Raw genomic sequence first — 20,468 nt, forward strand, 5'->3', positions numbered from 1 at the left:
CACTGGGCCCATCTCCTGCCTGGACCATCGCAGTAGACTCCTCACTGAGTTCCCTGCTGTTATTACATCCCTTTAGTCTGTTCTCCATATAATCACCAGAGGGGTCATATTAACACACAAGTCAGATGGTGTTGCTCCTCTGCTCAATGTCCTCTTCTGGTGTCCATCTCACTCTAAAGCCAAAGTCCGCCCCTTGGTTTAAAGGCCCTACATGATCCACCCTCCCACCACCACCCCATCACCTCTCAGACCTCACCTCTTTCTGTCTCGCTTGCTCATGATGCTCTGCCACTCTGACCTCTTTACTGCTCTGCAGGGACTGCTTCTGCCTCAGGGCCTTTGCACCCACTGTTCTCTCTGCCTAGTATGCTCTTCCCAGGGGAATCCCCTTGACTGGTTCCTTTATCTTCTTTGCCCAAAAGTCCCCTTCCCAGTGAGGCCACCCTACACAAAATCACAGCTCGCCCTTTCTCCACCGCTCCTTGCTTTCCTCTCCTCACCGCTTCCCACGATCTTAAGTACTATATAGACCTTTTGTATGAACTCTTGCAGTAGAACGTAAGCTCCATAAGAGCAGAGATTTTGCCCATTTTGTTTGCTGGACCCCCTCTGGCACACTGTAGTGCTCAGTTAATGCCTGATGAATGGGTCTGGGCCACCCTGGGAGCACCTGCTTCAGAGAGAGCCCCCTGAGGCTGCACGGGCACCTCCCGGACTTGACTGCACACCAGCCACTCTGCCTTCCTCTGGCACCAGCTCTTGAACACCCCTTTAGGGAGTCAGCCCGACTCCCCTCCCGGCCCTCATGGTTCATGTGGGGTTGGCCCCCTTACCTGGTTCCAGGGATGTGCACACGACCCAGACCAGCCAATCACTGTGCTCCATCCCCCGGATGGTGCTGGGTTGACCAGCTGTCCCAGAAGGTGCCAGCCCCGCAACACTTAGTTTGGGGACTTTTTTGGGCACCTGTGGGAGAGAGACTCTTTCCCTAAGGAAGGCTCGCTGGAGCATTCATGTAGGTCTGGCGAGGCAAGGGGTGCCATGTGGAGGCTGGGCTGCCAGCGGAGCCCCTCGGAGGAGAGCTGAGCTCAGGGCCCTGGAGGGACAGGTGACATCCAGAGAGAGGCCTAAATCCAGCCGCATCTGAAGCTCACAGGCTACACCGACTTTTATTTACGTGAGTCAAATAAACCCCTCTTTTCATTTGCCAGGTCCGGTTTGAGTTGGGTTTCTGTCACTTATAACTGACAGAATTCAGACGGACAGAGAGTGGCTGCGACACACGTGGTTTTACATCCAATGGACCGCTTGGTTCCGTGGGGCTTTTTGCAGCCCCCCAACACCACCCGCTGCCGCCCTCTGTCAGCCGCGATGGTGCACCTCTGTTCACAAGAACACGCAGTGCGGAGGGGGGCCCACGGCGGACTGACCAGCGCCCCTCGGGTCTGGGCAGCGCCAGCAGGCCAGGCTCACGTGCCCGGCCGAGTGTGTGCCTTGCCTGGCCAGCCCTCCCGCCTGAGCATGGCCAGCAGGCCCCCTCTGTCGCACCGGCCTGACCCAGAGCGGGAGGAGACGCGACAGTCAGCCTGAGGTTCAGTGCCACAAGACTTACAGCACAAAGTCATCTTTAAAGGTCGAATCTGCTGTAGATAGGCAGCACTCGGAGGCACCGGCCAAGGCCGGACCCAAGGAGGAGAGGCCTTAACGATGAGAGAACGAGTGAACCGTCCTACAGACGGAATACGTGCCGGGTACTGAGTCCCCACAAGAAAGGTTAGGCAGATGGATCATCATCTCCACTTTACAGACCAGTCGACGGAGGCACAGAGAGGGCGAGCAACTTTCCCAAGGCCACAAAGTAGGTGGCAGAGTGAGGATTCGAACCTAGCTGTCTCGCTAAAGAGTTCTCATCCTTACATCTTTATTGGGAGTATTTTCATTTAAAAATATTCTGAAAGGCAAAGAGTTCCTTTGAAATGTGAGCATTTGCTCCACAGTTCATGCAGCCTTGAGGGGCACACTGGAAATCCAGGCAATCTCAGGGGGCCTCTAGAAGGACACGGACCCTCAGGAAAATGGGGAGTGGAGAACCAACCCCTCATATTCTGGGGCTTAGGGTGTGACTGTCTCCCTACACTCAGACACAGAGCTGCCGCCATGCGGCTCCCACATTGGTGTGGCTCCCACATTAAAAGCCTATAACTCACACCTGAGAAAGCTCTTCCCTCTGCCAGTCTCCATCCTGCTGATCAGGTCAAGGAGAGAGTCTCGGGGAGGTGCCACTGCCCCCGGAAGTCCTCTCTCCAAACCGCCCATCACCCTCTCTGACAAAGACACGCCAGCCTCGGCCTCGTGGGAAGCAGCATCCGGCTGAAATCTGGAAGCACAGCTGTTCTCATCGGACTTGGTTTGGCGGGGACCTTTTACCGAAGGCGATGGATACCGGTCTTTCATTTACAGTCATAATTTAAAACTTCCTTTTAAAATAATACTTAAGCTTCAAAAAGTCAGTCCAGTTAAAGAAAATCTCAAGTAACAGAACAGACGGCACTGGGACGTTGCAAATATTTCCTTGCTCCAGGTAAAGACCACGTCTGACTCACCGTGGTGTCTCAGAGCCTGGCCGGGCCCGGAGGCTCAGCAAAGGTTTGTCTGGATCAAATTAAACTAGTAAACCCTGGCAGAGGCCACCAGATTCGTGGCCTGTCTGACCAAGCACACGTGCAAATGAGACCGTGGCTTCCATGCGCTTCTCGCTCTCCTGCCCTCCTGATGGAGAAGGCCAGCCAAGACCCTGACAGTCTCCGAGGGTCATCCAGACACAGGGACATTCCCAATCGCTTTGAAAACATATTGATAATTGAGGCCACTTACTGACCAATATGCCCTGGAACCAGTTCCCCTGGGCCTTTGATAGTGCTGGGTGACACGTCAGAGAGGTGTGTCAAATGCATGTAGGGACAGGAAGAGTGAATATACAGCCCCCACTGCCCCACCTTGCAATGAGGAACCAGGACGAGCCCCTCTGCTGTGCTGCGCCCCGCACCAGTTCTCTCGACCAGACCTTAATTAGGATGGACGGCTGTTGTCCTCCCCAGGACTGGAGGCAAGCCTGGAATGATCTTAGTCGAGAAGTCTCCAGCCCCGAAAACCATCAGAACTGCCGCACGGATGAGCAGAAAATAGCAGATGATAAATTTTTTAGGACCACCCTCCGCGTGCCAGTTGTAGCTGACTGTGAGATAATGTGCTGGCCTTTTTGGGAACATGCATTATTGATCTGGGTCTGTCTAGTGGTTTATAAAAAGCCCATCCCCCCCTCCCCCGACTACCACCTTCCCATCCCTCACCTCCTTCAACAGCCAGTTCTGCTGCTGGAGGGGCTGGCTGTTGTGGCGGGGGAGACGTGCAGGCACGACCTCTGTAACTAGGGGCGGCAGCTGACAGGTGCCACGGAACACGAAGGCTCTACCCACCACATCCACTTCCTGGAGTTTATCTTCCAGAAACGCTCACGTGTGCAAAGACGTGTGTATAGAGACATTCTATATGTTTGTCCCGGTGAAAACTAACACACACACTAGCAATCTAGCATCAACTCTCCAGCCACCCCAGCGGACTGGTTAAGTCGAGCAGTGGTTCAGATCATGGGCTCTGGCTCAAGCCTGGGTTAGCCATGTTCTAGCTGTGTCACCTTAGACAAGTGACTTCTTCTCAGTCTCTCTATCTGCAAAATGAGGAGAAGGAATCTATATATTTTAGGTTGGCTAAGGTTTTCTTTGCTCTCCTCCTCTCTCCCGTGTTCTCATCACACCCACGGCTCCTTTCCTTATATTTGCAGATTCTGTTGGTTTTATTCGAGATTCACAGATGCAAACTTACAACCGGATTCTGAGATGAGGCTTAGCTGGAACACGGTGCTGCAGCAAAAATGTGTTGTCCCTGAGAGTGGGCGTTCAACCATTCACTGTGGTTCAGGCCAAAAACCTAGGCGTTGCCTATGATGCCCCCACATCCAACCCATTCATCATCGTCTCATGGGTTCCCCTGCTCCTAGCCTGGTCCAAGCTTCCATCGTCGCTTGCCCTGTGTCTGCACTGTCCTCCTCTGGGGTCTCTGTGTCTCTGCTCTTGCTCTCTGTACTCCAGTTTCGACATGACAGCCAGAGGGAGCCTGTTGGAACCTGAGTCTGGTCACAGCTTCTCCTGCTTAAGGCCTCCTAATCCATGTCCATTTCACTAAGAATAAAATCACAGCCACACAGGCCCTCTTGACCTGGTCCCAGTCGACTCCTGGCCTCATCTCTCTCCTCTTGTACCCCGGCTCCCTCCACCCTCTTGACCTGGTCCCAGTCGACTCCTGGCCTCATCTCTCTCCTCTGGTACCCCGGCTCCCTCCACCCCAGCTCCCAGGCATTCTTTCTGTCCCAACTCAACCAAGCTTGTTTCTGACTCTGTCTTTCCTGTCCTCTCCGCCTGGAACGATCCCTCCCCAGTCCTCCAGCTGCCAGCACAGGTCACTGCACAGAGAAGATGCTTAATACACATCTGCTGAATGCAGGAATGAACGTCCAGGGAGTCCTGAGTTCCCAGTCATGACTATGACGGAAACAGCTCGAGGGCCCCCGAGGCAGACGGAAGTGCTCTGAGGTCCAGGCGCTGCCCACCCGCAAGTGCTCCCTGCAAAATCCTGCTGGAAACAAAACTCATGCCCCATGGCATGGTCTGTGGACTCCCCGTCATTATCCACTATGGCTCATGCTAAATGCTGCTGGGGAGACGGATATTGTATGTGTCAAACTGTTAATAAAAGCTCTGGGCTTCGATCGCTTTCTGGATGCAAATTCTTTTTGCCCTGATAAGCTCCTGGAGAAAAATCGATACTTGTGATCATTGATACAAATCATTATCAGGAGGGACTTGGATGCATATAAATCACCTTTCTTGGCAGTTAAAAGACTGATTCATGTTTTTAATCTTGGATTCAAAAAGGGTGTAGATTTGCAAGTGGGGCTTCACCACAATTTTATGTTTGGCTGCAAAGGCTTATCCACAAAACTGTTAAGTTTGTTGCCACCAACAGTATTCAGTTGTCCTTTGACAGTGGACAGCAGCTAAAGGCCCACCCCTCACCTGGTCAATTACTGGCACTCCTTACCACAACCCACGAGAGCCTCCAAGATCTGGCTCCATGCTCTCTCCCCAGTCTCATGTTCTACATCCCTTCCCCAGGCTCCAGCCACATCTGTTTCCTTGCCTGCCTCAGGGCCTTTGCACATGCTGTTCCCTTCGTTTGGAAGGCTTTCCCCCAGATCTTCACAATACATGGCCGTACTGATGATGAGAAGGGAAATCTAATTTATAGAAGGAAAATGCACAAGGCTATGTGCTGTCCAGTACAGTAGCCACAAGCCACAGATGGCTCCTGAGCAGCTGAAAGGTGGCCAGTCCTATCTGAGATGTGCTCTAAGTATAAAACACAAACCAGATTTCAAAAATGATATAAAAAATGTAATCTATCTCATTAATGACTTTTTATATTGATCACATGCTGAGATGATAATTATTTGGATAGATTGGGTTAAATAAAATGTTATTAAAATTAATTTCACCAGTTTCTTTTTACTTTTGAAAAAAACGCAGCTACTAGAAAATTTAAAATTGCTTATGTCATTGGTATTTGTGGCCCGCATTATATTTCTATAGGGCAACACTGTACAGGGTTTAACATGGAGAAACGGGACCTGTAACACTGGGGCATTCAAGGAGGAGACGATCCAAGATGCGGAGAAAGAAGGTTTACACTGAGGGAGACAAGCAGAGGGGAGCGGGAAATGTGAGTGGAGTGCGAGCCGGGGAAGCAGAGGGTCTGGCTGGGACCGACTCTGGAGGGTCCCCTTCCTGGTGGCCCTGTTTATGGGGTCTCCTCCTCACATGAATGAAACTGGTGAGAAAAGCCTCATGCAAATGAAGAAACCCTCGCTGGGCAGAAGAGCCCCTGGTCTTGCTCAGGAGGGCAGGGAAGGGGTCAGGATGGTTCAGACATGAACCCAGGATGCGGCCGAGGGGTGGCTTGTGTGGGGAAGGAAGGCCATGAGCTGGAGGAGCCATTGTCATGCCTGCCATTGGTGTAAATGAACTAAGCCTTGGTAAGGGCCCGTCCACCCCTGCTCCACCTGGAGCCCATGGTGCGGCACAGAGAGGAAGCCTAGGACGAGACGTGGCCAGGCAGGTCCTCCCACTGCATCATCTTTGTGAACCGGGTCAGGTCACTAGCAATAGTGCCCACCCTTCCTGCTGCCAGATGCCGCCAAGGAAGGCCGAGCCCACCCATGGCTGTTGAGATTGGTGGAGCAGGGGTCCACACATTCATGAGTGCGTACACACACACACACACATCCAGGCTGGCTCCTTCTTTTGTTCAGTGTCAGCCCACACATCACGCCCTCTGAGAGGCCCTCCCTGATTACAAGCCCAAAGTCACTCTCAGCCCCACCCATCCAGCACAGCGCCCTCTTCAGTCTCATCAGAGCATCTCTCCCTTCTTGAAATGATCTTACACGTGAACCTGGAATCGTGCTGATGGGCTGTCTCCCTCACTCCATGACTGTGCCTGTCTCACTCACTGCTGAGAAGCCATATTGCCTGGCACATGGTAGGTACTCAATAGGAATTGGATGAAAATAATGAATTCGTCTTAACATCTGTTCTCCCTAAGACTTTGGGGAAATCCACGAAGCACTCTGCACTGGGAAAAGGTTGGAGACCCCTAACCTTGAGGACCAAGCTGTGAACCCGCGTGTGCGGGGTAGCCCCCGTGACGTAATTTAAATCCACTCGGAGTGAATTCTACAGGTCTACACGACCGACGTGCATCAGGAGCCTCAGACCCAACACGGTGGCCCCCGGGGAGATGCTGCCCGCTGGCAGATGCTTACCCAGCTCCACGTCCTGGTCGTCCGTCAGCACCAGGATGATGTTGGGGCGGATGTTTCTGCGGTCCCTCTGAAACCTGCCTTTCAGGCGGTGGTGTGACAAGAACGCTGAACCTCCACCCAGCAGGGAGAAGACAGTCGCGGAGAGCAGGCAAAGCCGGAGGCCCGGGCGCGCCATCTCTGCGTCTGCTGACCCGCGGCTTCTCTCAGGGCACAGGAGGCTGGGGTTGCCTTATGAGGATTTCTTTCTTTTCCCTCTTCCCTCTCGACTCACGGATCTAACGTAGGAGAAAAAGAACCAGGTCAATCTCTGCACAGAGGCTGCCCCACTGCCTGCACACACATAGTGATTCCCACGACGGCTTCTGGCACTGACGGGGGCGTTTCTTTCATGGGGGGGGGGGCGCTGTAGCAGAGCAAAAATCTAACTCGGCTAAAGTGACAGGAGAAGTATTTGCAATTCACTCAGGCAGCAGGCTGGCGGGAAAGCCTTCTGTGGCCACTTCTGCAGACAGAATTCTTCCTCTGGACTTGTCGGTGGCAGCCCTAGTCCCAAGTCAGAGAGTCAGCCTGTCTCTGAGCCACTCAACCAACTCAGCAGACAAATCACCCCCAGAGAAAGGGAAGGAAGCGGCCGATCTGGGGGAGACATTTCTAGGTCTGTCTTCTCCGCCAGCCCCGGGGGGACGTGGAGGGGAGGGGATGCGGCCCCGGCTCAGAGCCGCACGTGGTTCAGGGAGGGGTCTGGATGGCGGGGCCAGGCACGGGGTCCCCTTTGGGCTGGAGGAGTCCCCAAGTGTTTCAGTCCTGGCTCCACCCCCCCCCAGCTCAGTTTCCCTGTCAATAAGCCAGGGACGCACCTCAGTTTCCCCGTGAACTAAGTGGGGAGACACGAGTTGTAAGAACTGCATCCAGCGGGGCTGTGTGGGAGGGCCCCCTGCCAATGGATCCCATAGCTGGGCAGGTTATTCGTAGCAGTTTTAAGATGCAGCGTAAACAAAACGATAAAAGAGGAACCTGAGAGCTGAAAAGCTGAGGGAGAAGAGCTGTTGCATTCCACTGTGAGCTCAGTCACCCCCCGCACCCGGGTCAGCGGGGGTCACAAGCAGAGGTGGGCGAGGGGAGGCGGCACAGCCACCTGGGCTCAGGCAGGTCTCGGACCGCGCCCTGCTCTTTGCTCTCTGCGGTCATTTTTCTACTCCTTGAGGAAATGAGCCTTCAAGTCCTGTCCAGATATAGACTTTTGGTCTCATTTATTTAAAACTAGAGAGCGAGCGAGCGAGCAGCTGCATTGAGAGGAAACCAAACTCGTCAGAGTTGGGAGTTGGGCTGAGTCATCGGCCCTGTGACCTTGAAGGAACCCCGCCCCCACCCCAGCCACAGGCCCCTGGTTCCGCAGAGGGGGATGTGCTGGCTGCGTCATCTCTCCCGGGACTGTGGGATTGCAACAGCTGCTGAAGGGGTCTCTCTGCCTCCCTGAGCCCTGCCACCATCCTCCCCTCTGTCCAGGGCAGCCAGAGGGATCTCCCTAAAATTCGAATCAGGTCCTATCACTCAGCGAGGCGCTCAGGGCACACAATTGAGGGGCAGTCACTCCCGGCTGTACAAGTGCAAGGCGCTCATCTCACCTCAGTCCCAGTGCTGTCCCTCATCTGTGCAGACCCTCCGCTGGCTCCTCAGGGCTCCGGGAACACAACGCAAACTGCCTACAGGGCCCACAGGCCCATGTGACCCAGCCCCTGCCCACCTCTCCCCCTTCCTCTCAATTACTCTCCAGCCCCACTGGCTTCTGTCTGTTGCTTGGACAAGTCAAGCTAGTTCCTGCCCCAGGTCCTTTGCACTTGCTCCTTCTTCTACCTAAAAGGGTCTTTTCCCAGATTTTATGTGCTGGGCTCATTCTCCTCTGCCAAGCCTTGGCACAAATGTCACCTCCTCAGAGAGGCCTGTCCTGATCGGCCCATCTAACGGGGTGCCCCCACCCCAGGCCCTCTCCAGATTTTACAAGCGGTTTTATTTCCCTCCTAATCCCTACCACAACCTGCAATTATCTTATTTATTGCCCAGTTCTCTCCACTGGAGGGTCAGCTCCCTAAGGGCAGGAAATGGGACCTTATTCACTAGGTCCCCAGCACCTCGTACCATGCCCGGTGCAGTCGGTGCCACATAAATATTCAGACAAACAAAGGAATGAGGATTTTGTTAAAGTCCTCTGAGTTGTGCAGGGTGAGGCACCCTGGGCTCGGCATGGCTGTGCCATAACCTGGGTCTGGATGCTCAGAGGCCTCCATCAGTGACACCCTCCCCCGTCACCCTCCGGGGGTCACCAAGGAGGGGTCGGCCACTCTAAGTTCTCTGGGGACGCTGTGGTGCAAAAGACCCCAAGAAGGGTTGGGCGGGGGGGGGGGGGGGGGGCCTGCTCTTTGTCTGTCACTCCTGGTCCATTCTCCATCCCGCCGGGGTGCCAGAAAGCCGACCTTGGCATCTCTGCAACTCCCTGAGTGCTGGGGTCTTGCTGCTTCTCCCAGCGGAAGCCCTGCTGGGAGCCTGCAGGGCAGAGGCAGGCAGGAAACCAGCGTGTCCACTTGCCTCTGCTCCTCCCCAGCAGGCAGTGGCTCCCTATGCCTCTGTCTGTCCACGTCCGGCCACAGCTCCAGAAGGCACCCCTCCCGGCTCCGGCTTCCCCCCTGTTCAGTGGGTACCTCTCCCTCCTCTTGGCCCTTCGAGGAGTAGCAATGGCTCCCCTCCGATGCTAGTTCTCGGGGCGACAGCATTCCTGGCGTGCTCCCTTACCCCCACGCCACCTCTGAAAATAGCCCCTTCAGTCAACTCTCCCCAGGGAGGCTGGGAGTGGGAGCAGGCTCCCCCCAGGGCTTCCCTCCGCGGGGATCTCTGACAGGACATCTGTGCAGGGAGGCGAGATGACAGTCACAGCATCAGAGGAGTTGACCTGGGAACCATGAGTTTCATGGGGCCGGAGGGCAAGCACCCACCTGCCCACCTGCTAAAAGACACATCTCTCAGCAGCCAGAGCCACGGCACCGACCACGTACTGAGCGCCTGCTTTGTGTCACGTGGTGTGATGCTTAAGACACGGACTATGGAGTTACTTGCTGGGTAACCCTGGGCAAGTAACGTCACACTTTGTGCCTCAGTTTCCTCATCTGTAAAACGGGAGTGAAGGATTAAATGAGTTAACACAGAGCCCTGTGACTTCAGCCTGGCACACAGTATTAAGTGGAACACAGTTCACAGTGAGAACCATTATCAGATTGTTATTCCTATCCCGGGTGCTGCCTCGGGCCTCTCTCCACAGCATCCCCTTCAGTCCCCATGACAATGCTCTCACACAGGTACGAGTATCGTCCCATCTTACAGCTGAGAACAACTGAGGCACAGTCACGTCCCCAGCCCACCTGGAGAAGAAACTGCAGAGATGGGGTGTGACCTCTGCTTTCCTGACTGCTCAACATGGACCAAGCGCCCTCATTTAAAAATAAAAACACAATACATGTGGGCTGGCCCCGTGGCCGAGTGGTTAAGTTCGCGCGCTCCGCTGCAGGCGGCCCAGTGTTTCGTTGGTTCGAATCCTGGGCGCGGACATGGCACTGCTCGTCAGACCACGCTGAGGCAGCGTCCCACATACCACAACTAGAAGAACCCACAACGAAGAATATACAACTATGTACCGGGGGCTTTGGGGAGAAAAAGGAAAAAATAAAATCTTAAAAAAAACAAAAAAAAACAAAAAAAAACACAATACATGTTTTTGAAAAAGCAAACTTTCTATCCAAGGATAAATGGAAAATCGTCTCCCTTCTCTAGAACCAAAGCCAAAGAAAGCAGACTCTGCGTTCCTGCATCTAGCAGCATCTGGTCCATATTTCAGGCTCTTGGCGGAGCCCCGAGCTTGCTTGCACTTTCTCTTTTAGGGGAGATTGGCAGGTGTTGAGTGGAGTCAGAGCACGTCAGCACCACCCCGAGACTTCTGGCCGGAGGTAACGGGGGCTTCAGACGGCTGACAAGGGGACTCGCTCTAGACGTCTAACTGGTCCCCGAATTACCCCAAATCATGGGGTGGTCCTCAAATCATGCCATTTATCTGTCCACGTCCCCTGTCAGGAAACACACCAGGATGCGTCGCGCTTTGCACTTGAACCAACGTGCCAACCAGCCCGTGAAAATGCACGCTCGTGTTCCCTCAGACAGACATGGAGCGACAACACAACGGCGAGAGAATTTCCAAGAGATGCCCTACAGACAGCGACTCTCTTATACCAGAAATAATAACAACGGATGCTCCCTGGGAGCCTGTGACGCCCCGGCCCTGCTCTAAGCATTTTACACACAGCAACTCGCTGACCTGCAGACCCACCCAGCGACATCATACCCACTTTATGGATGAGAAAGTGAAGGCACAGGGAGTTGGAAGCACTTTCTCGTGATCACAAGGCTAAATCAAGGGCAGAGAGGGGGTTCAAACCCACTCTGTCTGGAGTCAGCCTGCCCCCTCAGAACCTTCTGGAAGATCTCTGGGCAAGTTCCTGAGAGGCTCCCAGCTTGTTTCCTCATTTGCCAAGGGAAGTAGCAGGTGGCCACATGCCCCCTGAGGGCCTTTGTGGCTCTGGGCCTGGGATGCGAGGTGCAGGGGAACTGGGAACCCTGGGCCGGGTGGAGGTGGGGAACACGGTCAGCTGGACTCTGTTCCTGGGTCCCATGGTGGTCTTCTTAGCCCACCTGCTCCCGGGCAGCTGTAACCCGCCAGCCAGGGTGCTCCTCCTCTGGATGGAAGTCAAAGCTCTGATTCCAGAGACCGGAGAATACCAGGAGCTAATTATTCCATCAGATCAAGTCATCCGTAGGTCAATTTCTGATGAGTTCCCCTGGCTCCCACTTCCCCTGGCCTCGTGCCACCCTCTCTCCGGATGCCGAAGAAATTAATTAAAAATGACACAGGGATTCTGCCTCCATTTTCTTCCTTCTTGGTCAAAGATTCAAAGTGGCCGACCCGAGAATCGGTGGATCCGTGCCGTACTAGCCGGCCGACAGTGCCCACGTTCTATCCCGCCGACACCACCTCCCATGTCCTCCAAGATCCATCCGGCTCCTTCTCTTCGTCTTGCGTCTTCTCACAGACCTTGGCAAAGCCGTCACAGCCCAGGAAGACATCTCTGGAAACGCCCGATGTCCCGAGCGGTCAGAAACATCACTCCTGCATCTGGATTCATCGGCGCTCGGCAGAGAGGAGCGGGGACTTCCCGGCTCCTCACACCACAGCTTCGGGGAAACACCTGGGACCTCACCCAGGCCCGTCTGGAAAGACCCAGATGGCTGTTTTTCTCTGAGGATCCCCAAATCCAACAAGGGTAGCCGAGAGGAGTTTGGGCACAATCAGACAGCCAAAGGGGTGGGAGAAGAAGTGGCCAGAGGCAGAACGAGGCATTGATCCGCAGAGAAAACTCCCAAGGGAGGTGGGAAGAAAGGAGAGAGAGCTCTTGGCTGAGTCGGTAAATATCTTGAGTGTCTGTATGTCCCAAGCACTGTTGCAGGTGTCAGGATACAGATGTGGACAAAGCTGACACTCTAGTGGGGAAGACCCATGAAGAAATAAACCAGTAACTCTAGTTGTCAGAGGGGGTAAGTGGTGCTGGGGAGGGGGGAGATTTCCGTCTTAACCTCTGAAGGTGAGACCTGAGCAAAGACCTAAAGGAGGGGAGGAAAAGGCCACACAGCCATCCGGATGAAGGCCGCAGGCGGAGGGAGCAGCATCTGCAAAGGCCCTGGGGTGGGGACGTGTCTGGCACCTGTGAGGAGCAGCACAGAGACTGTGTGACTGGAGCCCAGTGGGCTGGGGTGAGGTCCCCAGGTGTGGGTGGAGGCACTGACCCCCTTCTGCCCCTTCTGTGCAGTTTGAATGCGGGGTGAAACATGTGACCCAGGGGGAGCCAATCAGCACATCCCATCTCTCCAGCTCCAGTGATTGGCCCAGAGACAGACACGTGACCCAGGCCTGGCCAATGAGAGAGAGGGAAGACACCGTGGGTAGAGTCCAGCCCCGCCCTCTGGGGCTCCGGCACTATGAGTTAGGATGCTCCATTTGCAGAGAGGAAGCCAAAGCATGGAGAGGTTCTAGAACTTGCTCAAGGTCATGACACTTGGGTACTGAATCCTGTCCCTCCTCATGCTTTCTGCTCTTCCCTGTGCCCTGGGAGGCTCACTTGGATGGACCACATCATGGGCTCTGTGCTCTCTGGCTCGTGGCTGCCTTTGGCCAAAGGGGACACTGCCAGGGAAAGGAAGGATGGGAGGAGGGTGGGGTTGGGGTACGGCCCAGGTGCCCTCCCTGCCAGCTTGCCGGGAACTGACCACAGCCCTCTATTGCCCTATGAGGGTCACAGCTCCTGTGGGTGGCCTTCTCTGTGTTCCAGGAGACGTTCCCTGCTGTCCCCAGCCCCAGGGATGGGTACGACTCATTTCCTTACACTCCGCTCCCACCTTGGGCAAGAGTACCACCTGTTTCCTGCAGGGCCTGGATTGAGAAAGCAAGCAGACAGCATGGTTGAGGTTTGTGCTCAGACGTTCTGACCCCAGAGACCTCTCCTGACTCCTGCACTCGCCTGGAAACCAATGAATGATACAAGAGGCTGAGGTTAAATGTGCTGCACAAACAGGAAGAAGAACGGGAAAACTGCTGGTCTGGGGGCAGTCAGGGAGGGCTGCCTGGAGGAGTCCTTACAGAGTAAAGTTTGAGAAGCCTGAAAGGACCAAAGTTCTGAAGGCTCTGCCAGATTTGGGTAGACTCTGAGGAAGAGGGTGGAGGACAGGGTGTTTCAGGCAGGGGAAACAACGGCCGGAACAAGGAGCAGGCGACGGAGGAGTGGAAATGTGAGGCCCGGAATCTCACAAGCCCAGAAGTCGTCTAGACAGGGGATGACACATGCACATCTGTTAAACCTTACACTTGTCTGGCGTCTCCCTTCTTCTTGGCCACAGGCTTTTTCCAGCCTTCTCTCCTCCTCTCCAGGGCTGCCAGAGAAGCAACAGGAGCTCCTGCAGCCTACAGGCCAGACCCTCCGTGGCTCCCCCACCCAGGTCCAGGGTGCCTGCTGGCTCTCTGTGCCTGTGCTCGGAATTCCAGCTGGAGGCAGAGAAGCATGCCAGCTCTCAAGAGCAGGACAGGGGACAAGAGGAGGGTCCTTCAGAGCAAGGAGCGAAAGATCAGGTTTCAAGACGAGGGCTCAGAATGGAAAGGAAATTAGGGCGTAAAGAGAAGGGCTCTAGAACCCAGTGGCCCATGTAACTAGTCACGTGACTAGAATTCTCGAGGGCCTACTATGTGCGAGCACAGTTCTCAGCACTGCAGATAAAGCAGTGAAAAGGAAGTCCCTGCCACCACGGGGCTCACGTTCTAAGGAGTCAACCTGTCAACAGCTGGACTGGAAAGACTCCAGCTAAAGGTGAAAAGGTCAGAAAATAAGATAGGAGGTCACGGCAAACCACAGGTGAACTCTTAGAATGGGGCCGTGGATTATAGTTAGAACTCAAAGAATGTTTAGAAACAATATATTCCAAGTCTTGGGAAGCTGAGCATCACAACGTTTGCAGGTCAAGTGGATGGGTGCCTGAGAGGCCATGTAATTCACATGCTCATACACCTGAGCATCCACGTGCCAGGTTCTGTTCCGTGATCAGTGAAGAAAGCGGACACAAAGCTCTCCCCTCAAGGAGCTGACAGAGAGTGGAGACAGGCAGGCAGACAGACGGATACAGGCCAGCAGAAAATGCAGCAGCGAACAGGCTAGGGAGCCAGTGGAGCTGGGATCTGGAGCCAGACCACCCGGGGTTCGATTCTTGGCTCCACTACTCACTACCTGTTGGGCAAGTCACCTAACCTCTTGTGGCCTCAGTGTCTTTATCTGGAAAGTGGGGCCAACAATAACACTTACAGAGCCGTGAGGATGAAATGGCTTAATGCCCGTGAAGCCTGTTCAGATCTGTATACAATAAGCACCCAATAAACGTGGGCTAGTGTTATGTTGGTTTGGGCCACCCGATCTTCTATACGTTTTCATTTGGGGGGCCTCTTCTCCCAGATGCTTGGTCCATAAGGTTCAAATTAGGCCCCAGCTTCAGCACTCCAAGGCTAGACCAAGGCGTCTGGACCTGAGCCAATCAGAGCCTTCCAAGCCCCCTGCCAATCACGGGCTCGACCAATCAGCGTAATCCAGGGGCTCTGGCCTCCCTGATTAGGTGGCTCTTTTTCAACCGGCTAACTGGTTCCCTGTCATTCCGGTGTGACAGCGGAGGAAGATTCTGACGCGCCATCTTGCCTTACGTGGAGTTGGCACGAAGCCAACACCCAGAAGCGAACAGGGTTGCGAAATGGAACTTACTCGGGTCTGACAACACTTGAGACCTGGATCCAGCTAAGCCCGAAGGAGGAGTTACCTGCAGGTGCTTTGTTTCAGGCACCAATGGTTTCCTCTTTCTCTTTCAAGTAGTTTGAGCTGTTTTCTTTCTTTTCAGGGCAACTTCCTCACTCTTGACTCTTTAGGGACGTGAATCATATTCTCTTTTTTTCTTAGGTCACTCTGAGTTGCTTTCTCTGTCTCTTGCAACTGAATGAGCCGAACGGTAGGGCAGGCTGGAGGCAGTGTTGACTCAGATGTGTCCCAGCCACCTCCTGCCTGTGTTGAGAGCCCTGACGACCGGGCCTGCTAGCCCTCGGCCTGGGCCCGTGCCCAACTCTGCCCTATCGCAGGCAGACTTCCCTCATCCTTATCTGTCAACCAATCAAAGAAAGGTGGTGCGGAGAAGGGGAAGGGACGCGGGTGTGGGAGTCATGGATTCTGGTCCTGATCCAGCCTCAGTTTCCTCACCTGCCAAGAAAAGCAGACTGTTCCCTGGGCACGGCCTTGAAGTTTGGGATGGGTGGGGTCCGACAGGGGAACAGAAAGCCTGTGCTGGCCTCCCTCTGAGGCAGGCCCCCATCCAAGCTTCGTTCTCTCCACAGCACACGTCACAACTCGTGAGTCCTTTGTGCTCTCTTCCGTTTGGGTTCTTATTTTCCAGGGGGTCGTCTTTCCCGTCAGATGCTCCTCCTGGGCCGGGGGCTGTCTCTTTTGAACTCCACAGCCCCACCTCTGGTGCGACCTGGGGGCTGATGTTTCCAGATGGTCCACAACTATTTACTGAGCACCTGCTGTGCACCAGGCCCCTTCAAAGAGCTGGGGATCCAGAAAGGAACCATCTTCCACAGATGAGACCCCAGAGTAGATTACAAGCACATGAGGTGATGAGTCCTAAGGACATGAAGCAGGAGAGGGAAGCTGGGAGTGCTGGTGTGGGGAAGGCTGCATCTTTAAATGGGGGGAGGGGAGGAATGACAGCGGGTGGAGTCCTGAAGGAGCTGAAGGAACGTGACTTGTGGATATCCAGGGGAACAGTGTTCCAGGCACAGGGAAAAGCAAGTGTAAATGTCCCGGGTGTTCGAGGAGCACAAAGTGGGCAAGAATGGCCGGAGGGGAACTGAGAGCGAGGGGGACCTGAAGAGTTCCAGCCCAGCAGTGCTGAGAGCGGAGGGAGGTTTCCACAGGATCCCTCTGGCTGCGTGTGGGGCACAGACTGCAGGGCATGAGGGTGGATGCAGGGAGGCCAGTGAGGCGACCGCCATGGACACTGCTTGGACCAGAGAGGGGACAGTGAAGGGGTGAAAAGTGAGAATCTAGATATTGTTGAATGAATGAATGAATGATGGAATGGAGGAAAGGCCGGCCAAAGGCTCCAATTACCATTTCTATGTAAGAATTTTCCTCCCAACTCAGTAGTGGGGTGAAATCTTTTTTTTAGGCTCAGGGACCCATGATCAGGGATCTGAACAGGACGCACCAGAAAGGGCTGCTCTCTGCTTTGGGGCGTCTGAGGCCAGAGCTGCAAAGGCTCCAGAACTGGGGATGGAGTCATCGGTGGCTGCTGGCGGTTGGCTGGGACCTCAGGGGGGCCTCTCCATGTGGCCTGGGCTTCCTCACGCATGGTGGCCTCAGGGTGGGGTCTGATTGCTTGTGTGGCAGCTTAGGGCTCCGAAAAGGGAGTGCCCCCGGGGTCACTCCCAGGGGTGGAGCTCCCTCATCTTTTCTGACTGAACCCCAGCATCACTTCCACCCTCCTATTGGTTACAAGGGATACACAAGCCTGGCCAGATTCATGGAGGAGACACCAGCGATACCCGACCTCTAGACAGAGTAATGAGTTCACACTGGAGATGCACATGCGGGTAACTTGTGACCATCCTGGAAAATGCAGTGGGCCCTGCCAGGTCACAGAGGCCTGGGCCTGGCAGGGGCCACATCACCCCTTATAGGAAGGGGCACTGGATCTGAGTCCCATTCAGCCTGTCTGCATCTGCCAAGCTTTGGAGTTCGCGTCCACGCCCATTCCAGAGAGCCTGAGCCTCAGGAGGCCCTGGGGGCACCTGAAGGTTTCCTCAGCCCCAGTCCTGCTTCTCACAGGACCCAAAGGGCTGAATCAAGGGTGTTGGGTCCAGAGGGCTCTGAAGGGACCTCTTCTGAGGAAGGGCCTGCCCTGGATGTGAAAGCCGCAGAGAAGACTTCTCTTGATTTCAGACAGCGGAGTTTCCCCAATTACATCTGCACTGAAAACATTTCCTTATTCCCACTATTTTCAAAAAACTTCCCCAATTCTTGTTTTTAAGTAGGAAGGAAGCCACTTAAGAAACCCAGAAATGCAAACAGAAGTGTGGGATCTGATGGGGGGAACTGGCCCGAACATCCCCTAGTCCTGCCCTCTGGCTGATGTGAGAAACCACACTCCCCAGGCCGCGCCCTCGGGCCCTAGGCGTTCAGGCCACCAAGGAGGGAGGCTGCCGCCCCAGGCCCATCAGGTGGCCGCTGGCCTGTCTTTGGTGGGAGACTGAACCCGGGGGGATGCCAGGCATGGGCTCCAGGGCCGGACCAGGGAGGGACGATCACGACGTCCGGCTGGGCGTGAGAACTGCAGACAGCTCCCGACCTGCCAGAGCTTGGACCTGCCAGAACGCAGCCCAGGACAGCGCGGCTGCTCCACCTGGCCCAGAACCAACTGCTGTGGTTTCACAGGCAGCTCCCCAGGAAGTTTCTGGCAAGATGGGAGCTCCCAGGGCAGGGGCTTCTGGTGGGAGGCAAACGGTACATTCTGCTCCCAAAGGGGCGTGGTGACCAACCGTTCCCGGGGCGCTCTGTCCCATCCGTCGGGTCTCAGAAGCTCCGCTGGACTCTCATTCGTGCCAGATTTATCTTTCATTCACTGTCTTTCTATTCCAGTAAATTTACTGACAAAGGAAGTTTTCTCCCTCCGTGGGGAATGAGCACCACTCGCCCTGAACTGGGTCTCTCAACCTCGGCACCCTGACGTTAGGGGCTGGGTCACTCTGCGGTGGGGCTGTCTGAGCGCGCAGGAGGTTGAACAGCATCCCTGGCCTCTATCCTCGGATGCAAGCGGCACCCCTCCCCACCCCAACTGTGACAATCAAAAATGTCTACAGACGTTGCCAAATGTGCCCTGGGGGCAAAATCGCCCCCAGGGGAAAACTCCTGCCATAAATGGAGAGCAACACAGAGAATCAGATGCAATAACATTGCGATTAAATTCTTGCTCACCAAGGGCGCTGAACCTTTTCTTCCAAGGGGAGCAGGCCTCCTGGCAGACCACAAAGGAGAGGTTCCTGGGTCTCTCTCCCTCATGACTCAGAGGCTTGAAAGAGAGCACGAGGAGACTCAGTGTCATTCACGGCCGTGCATGGACCCCTCAAACAAGGACCACTGGGTCTTGCCCACCGGGAACCACACCTCAGTCCATCCATGGGACTGCGTCAGCCGGAGTCCAGTGGGCTGGTGCAAGGCCTGGGCTCACAAGAAGTCTGGGTGTTGTTTGGTTCCTCTGGAGAGAGACATCTGTCTGCAGGTGTCTTTATCTAAAGCAGGGACACAAATGCAAATGCCTGCAGGGGCCAGGCAGGAGAGTTGAGTGAGTGATGTGGCCTGGACTCAGGGGGACAGGCAGGGGTGGGGACTGGACCCCAGTGGAGATGCCGTTTCCCAAGTGAGAACATTCCACACATTTTAAACATTGAGCAGGCCAAACAAAGGTCCTCTGGAGCTTGGCTGGGGCCCATTTGCAAACCTTCCAAGCTCTCTGATCTTTTCTGAGCACCTACTATGTGCCAGGTACTGTGTGGGGCGCTGGGAAAATAGCAGTGGACACGGGGCAGGCCAGGCGTCTTTCCTTACAGAGCTGACATTCTGGTGTGGGAGACAGCTAATTAATAAGTGAAGATGAATTTCAGATGGTCTTAAGAGCTTTGAAGGAAATGATCAGGGTGACAGGATAGAGAATAAATCGGGGGAGGCTTCTAGGAGGAGGTGAGTTTCAGCTGACACCAGAAGGTGGGTGAGAAGCCGGTCATGGGTGAAATGCTTTCTAAGCAAAGCAAAGAGCAAGTGCAAAGGCCCCGTGGTGAGAATGAGCTTGGTCGGTTTGAAGAACAGAATCCAGACCAGTATGGCAGCAGCGGGACGAAGAGAGACAGCCTGGCACAGGTGAGGCCGGACACCGCCTTCCCCAGCCCACACCTTCCAGGTAGGCCACACCTGCGGCCCTTCCTGGGTGGTTAGGGGAAATGAGGATCAGATAGAGACATTCCCACCTCTGTCCTTTGTTCTTTTGTTTGAGCTGTGGACAAAAGCTCCCCTAGCAGCAAGCGACCAAGTTATTTTTGCAAAAGGCCTTTGGCCAAAAACAATAAAGTCGGACCTGAACAGAGTCATTATTCACACCTGGTTGTGGGCTGGTTCTCCGTGGAGACTGCCTGGCTGGGACAGACGAGTCCAGTCACAGCTCTCTCCTCATTCTTTAACCCCACACTTTCTCGGTGCTCTTTCCCCCCACAGAACACGTATTTACGTTTCCAGAGATGGAAGTTTCCTTCAAGAATAACATAAAAGGGATAAAAGGCTATTTTCACTGCCTGGTATTAATAATCCAATGATTTCTCCCTTTGCCACCCCGTCCACAGCCCCGTGCGCCATCCTCACCCATCTCGCCCCAGCTATTAGCAGATGAGTTTCTCATTAGCTCACCTTGGAAACGGCCTGACGCTTACAATTATTCGAGAAGCTTGTCCTCAGCGGCGGGGGAGGGAGCCTGAAGCAACTTTTACCCAAGAATCCGCTAAATTTAGAGATGCGAGTCGAGAGACTTTCGAATGACAGGTCCATTTCCAACCCTGGCGTGCTGTGTGCAATCTAATTAGTGGCTGGAAATAGACCTTTGAGTGGGAGGAAAGCCGGGGGTCAGAGGTGCTCTTCAAGCTCGGATCAGTTTCTCCGAATGGCGGTCTCCCCACCCCTGGGGGCCTCACTGTGTGTCACCAGGTGTGCTGTGTGTACAGGTGTACGGTGACCGGCAGGAGGGAGTAAGAGCTGGGCTGCCAGTGTCCACGACGGGGAGGGGTCTGGGGAGGCAGAGCCCCTCCGCTGTGCCT

The 20,468-nt window shown here is 54.7% G+C and overlaps 1 protein-coding gene across 1 annotated transcript in view; it reads right to left on the reverse strand.

The window, feature by feature from the left end:
• The window catches only part of SULF2 (sulfatase 2), a 92,739-nt gene extending 85,527 nt beyond the window's left edge, over positions 1-7,212 (reverse strand). The window contains exon 1 of the mRNA XM_046678616.1: positions 6,938-7,212. Coding sequence (XP_046534572.1) covers positions 6,938-7,112 — 175 coding nt within the window. The 5' untranslated portion in view covers positions 7,113-7,212. The remainder of the gene's footprint in view (positions 1-6,937) is intronic.
• Between the last annotated feature and the right edge of the window lie 13,256 nt (positions 7,213-20,468).

The sequence above is a fragment of the Equus quagga genome, chromosome 12 (genome assembly GCF_021613505.1).
Source record: "Equus quagga isolate Etosha38 chromosome 12, UCLA_HA_Equagga_1.0, whole genome shotgun sequence".
NCBI lineage: Eukaryota > Metazoa > Chordata > Mammalia > Perissodactyla > Equidae > Equus > Equus quagga.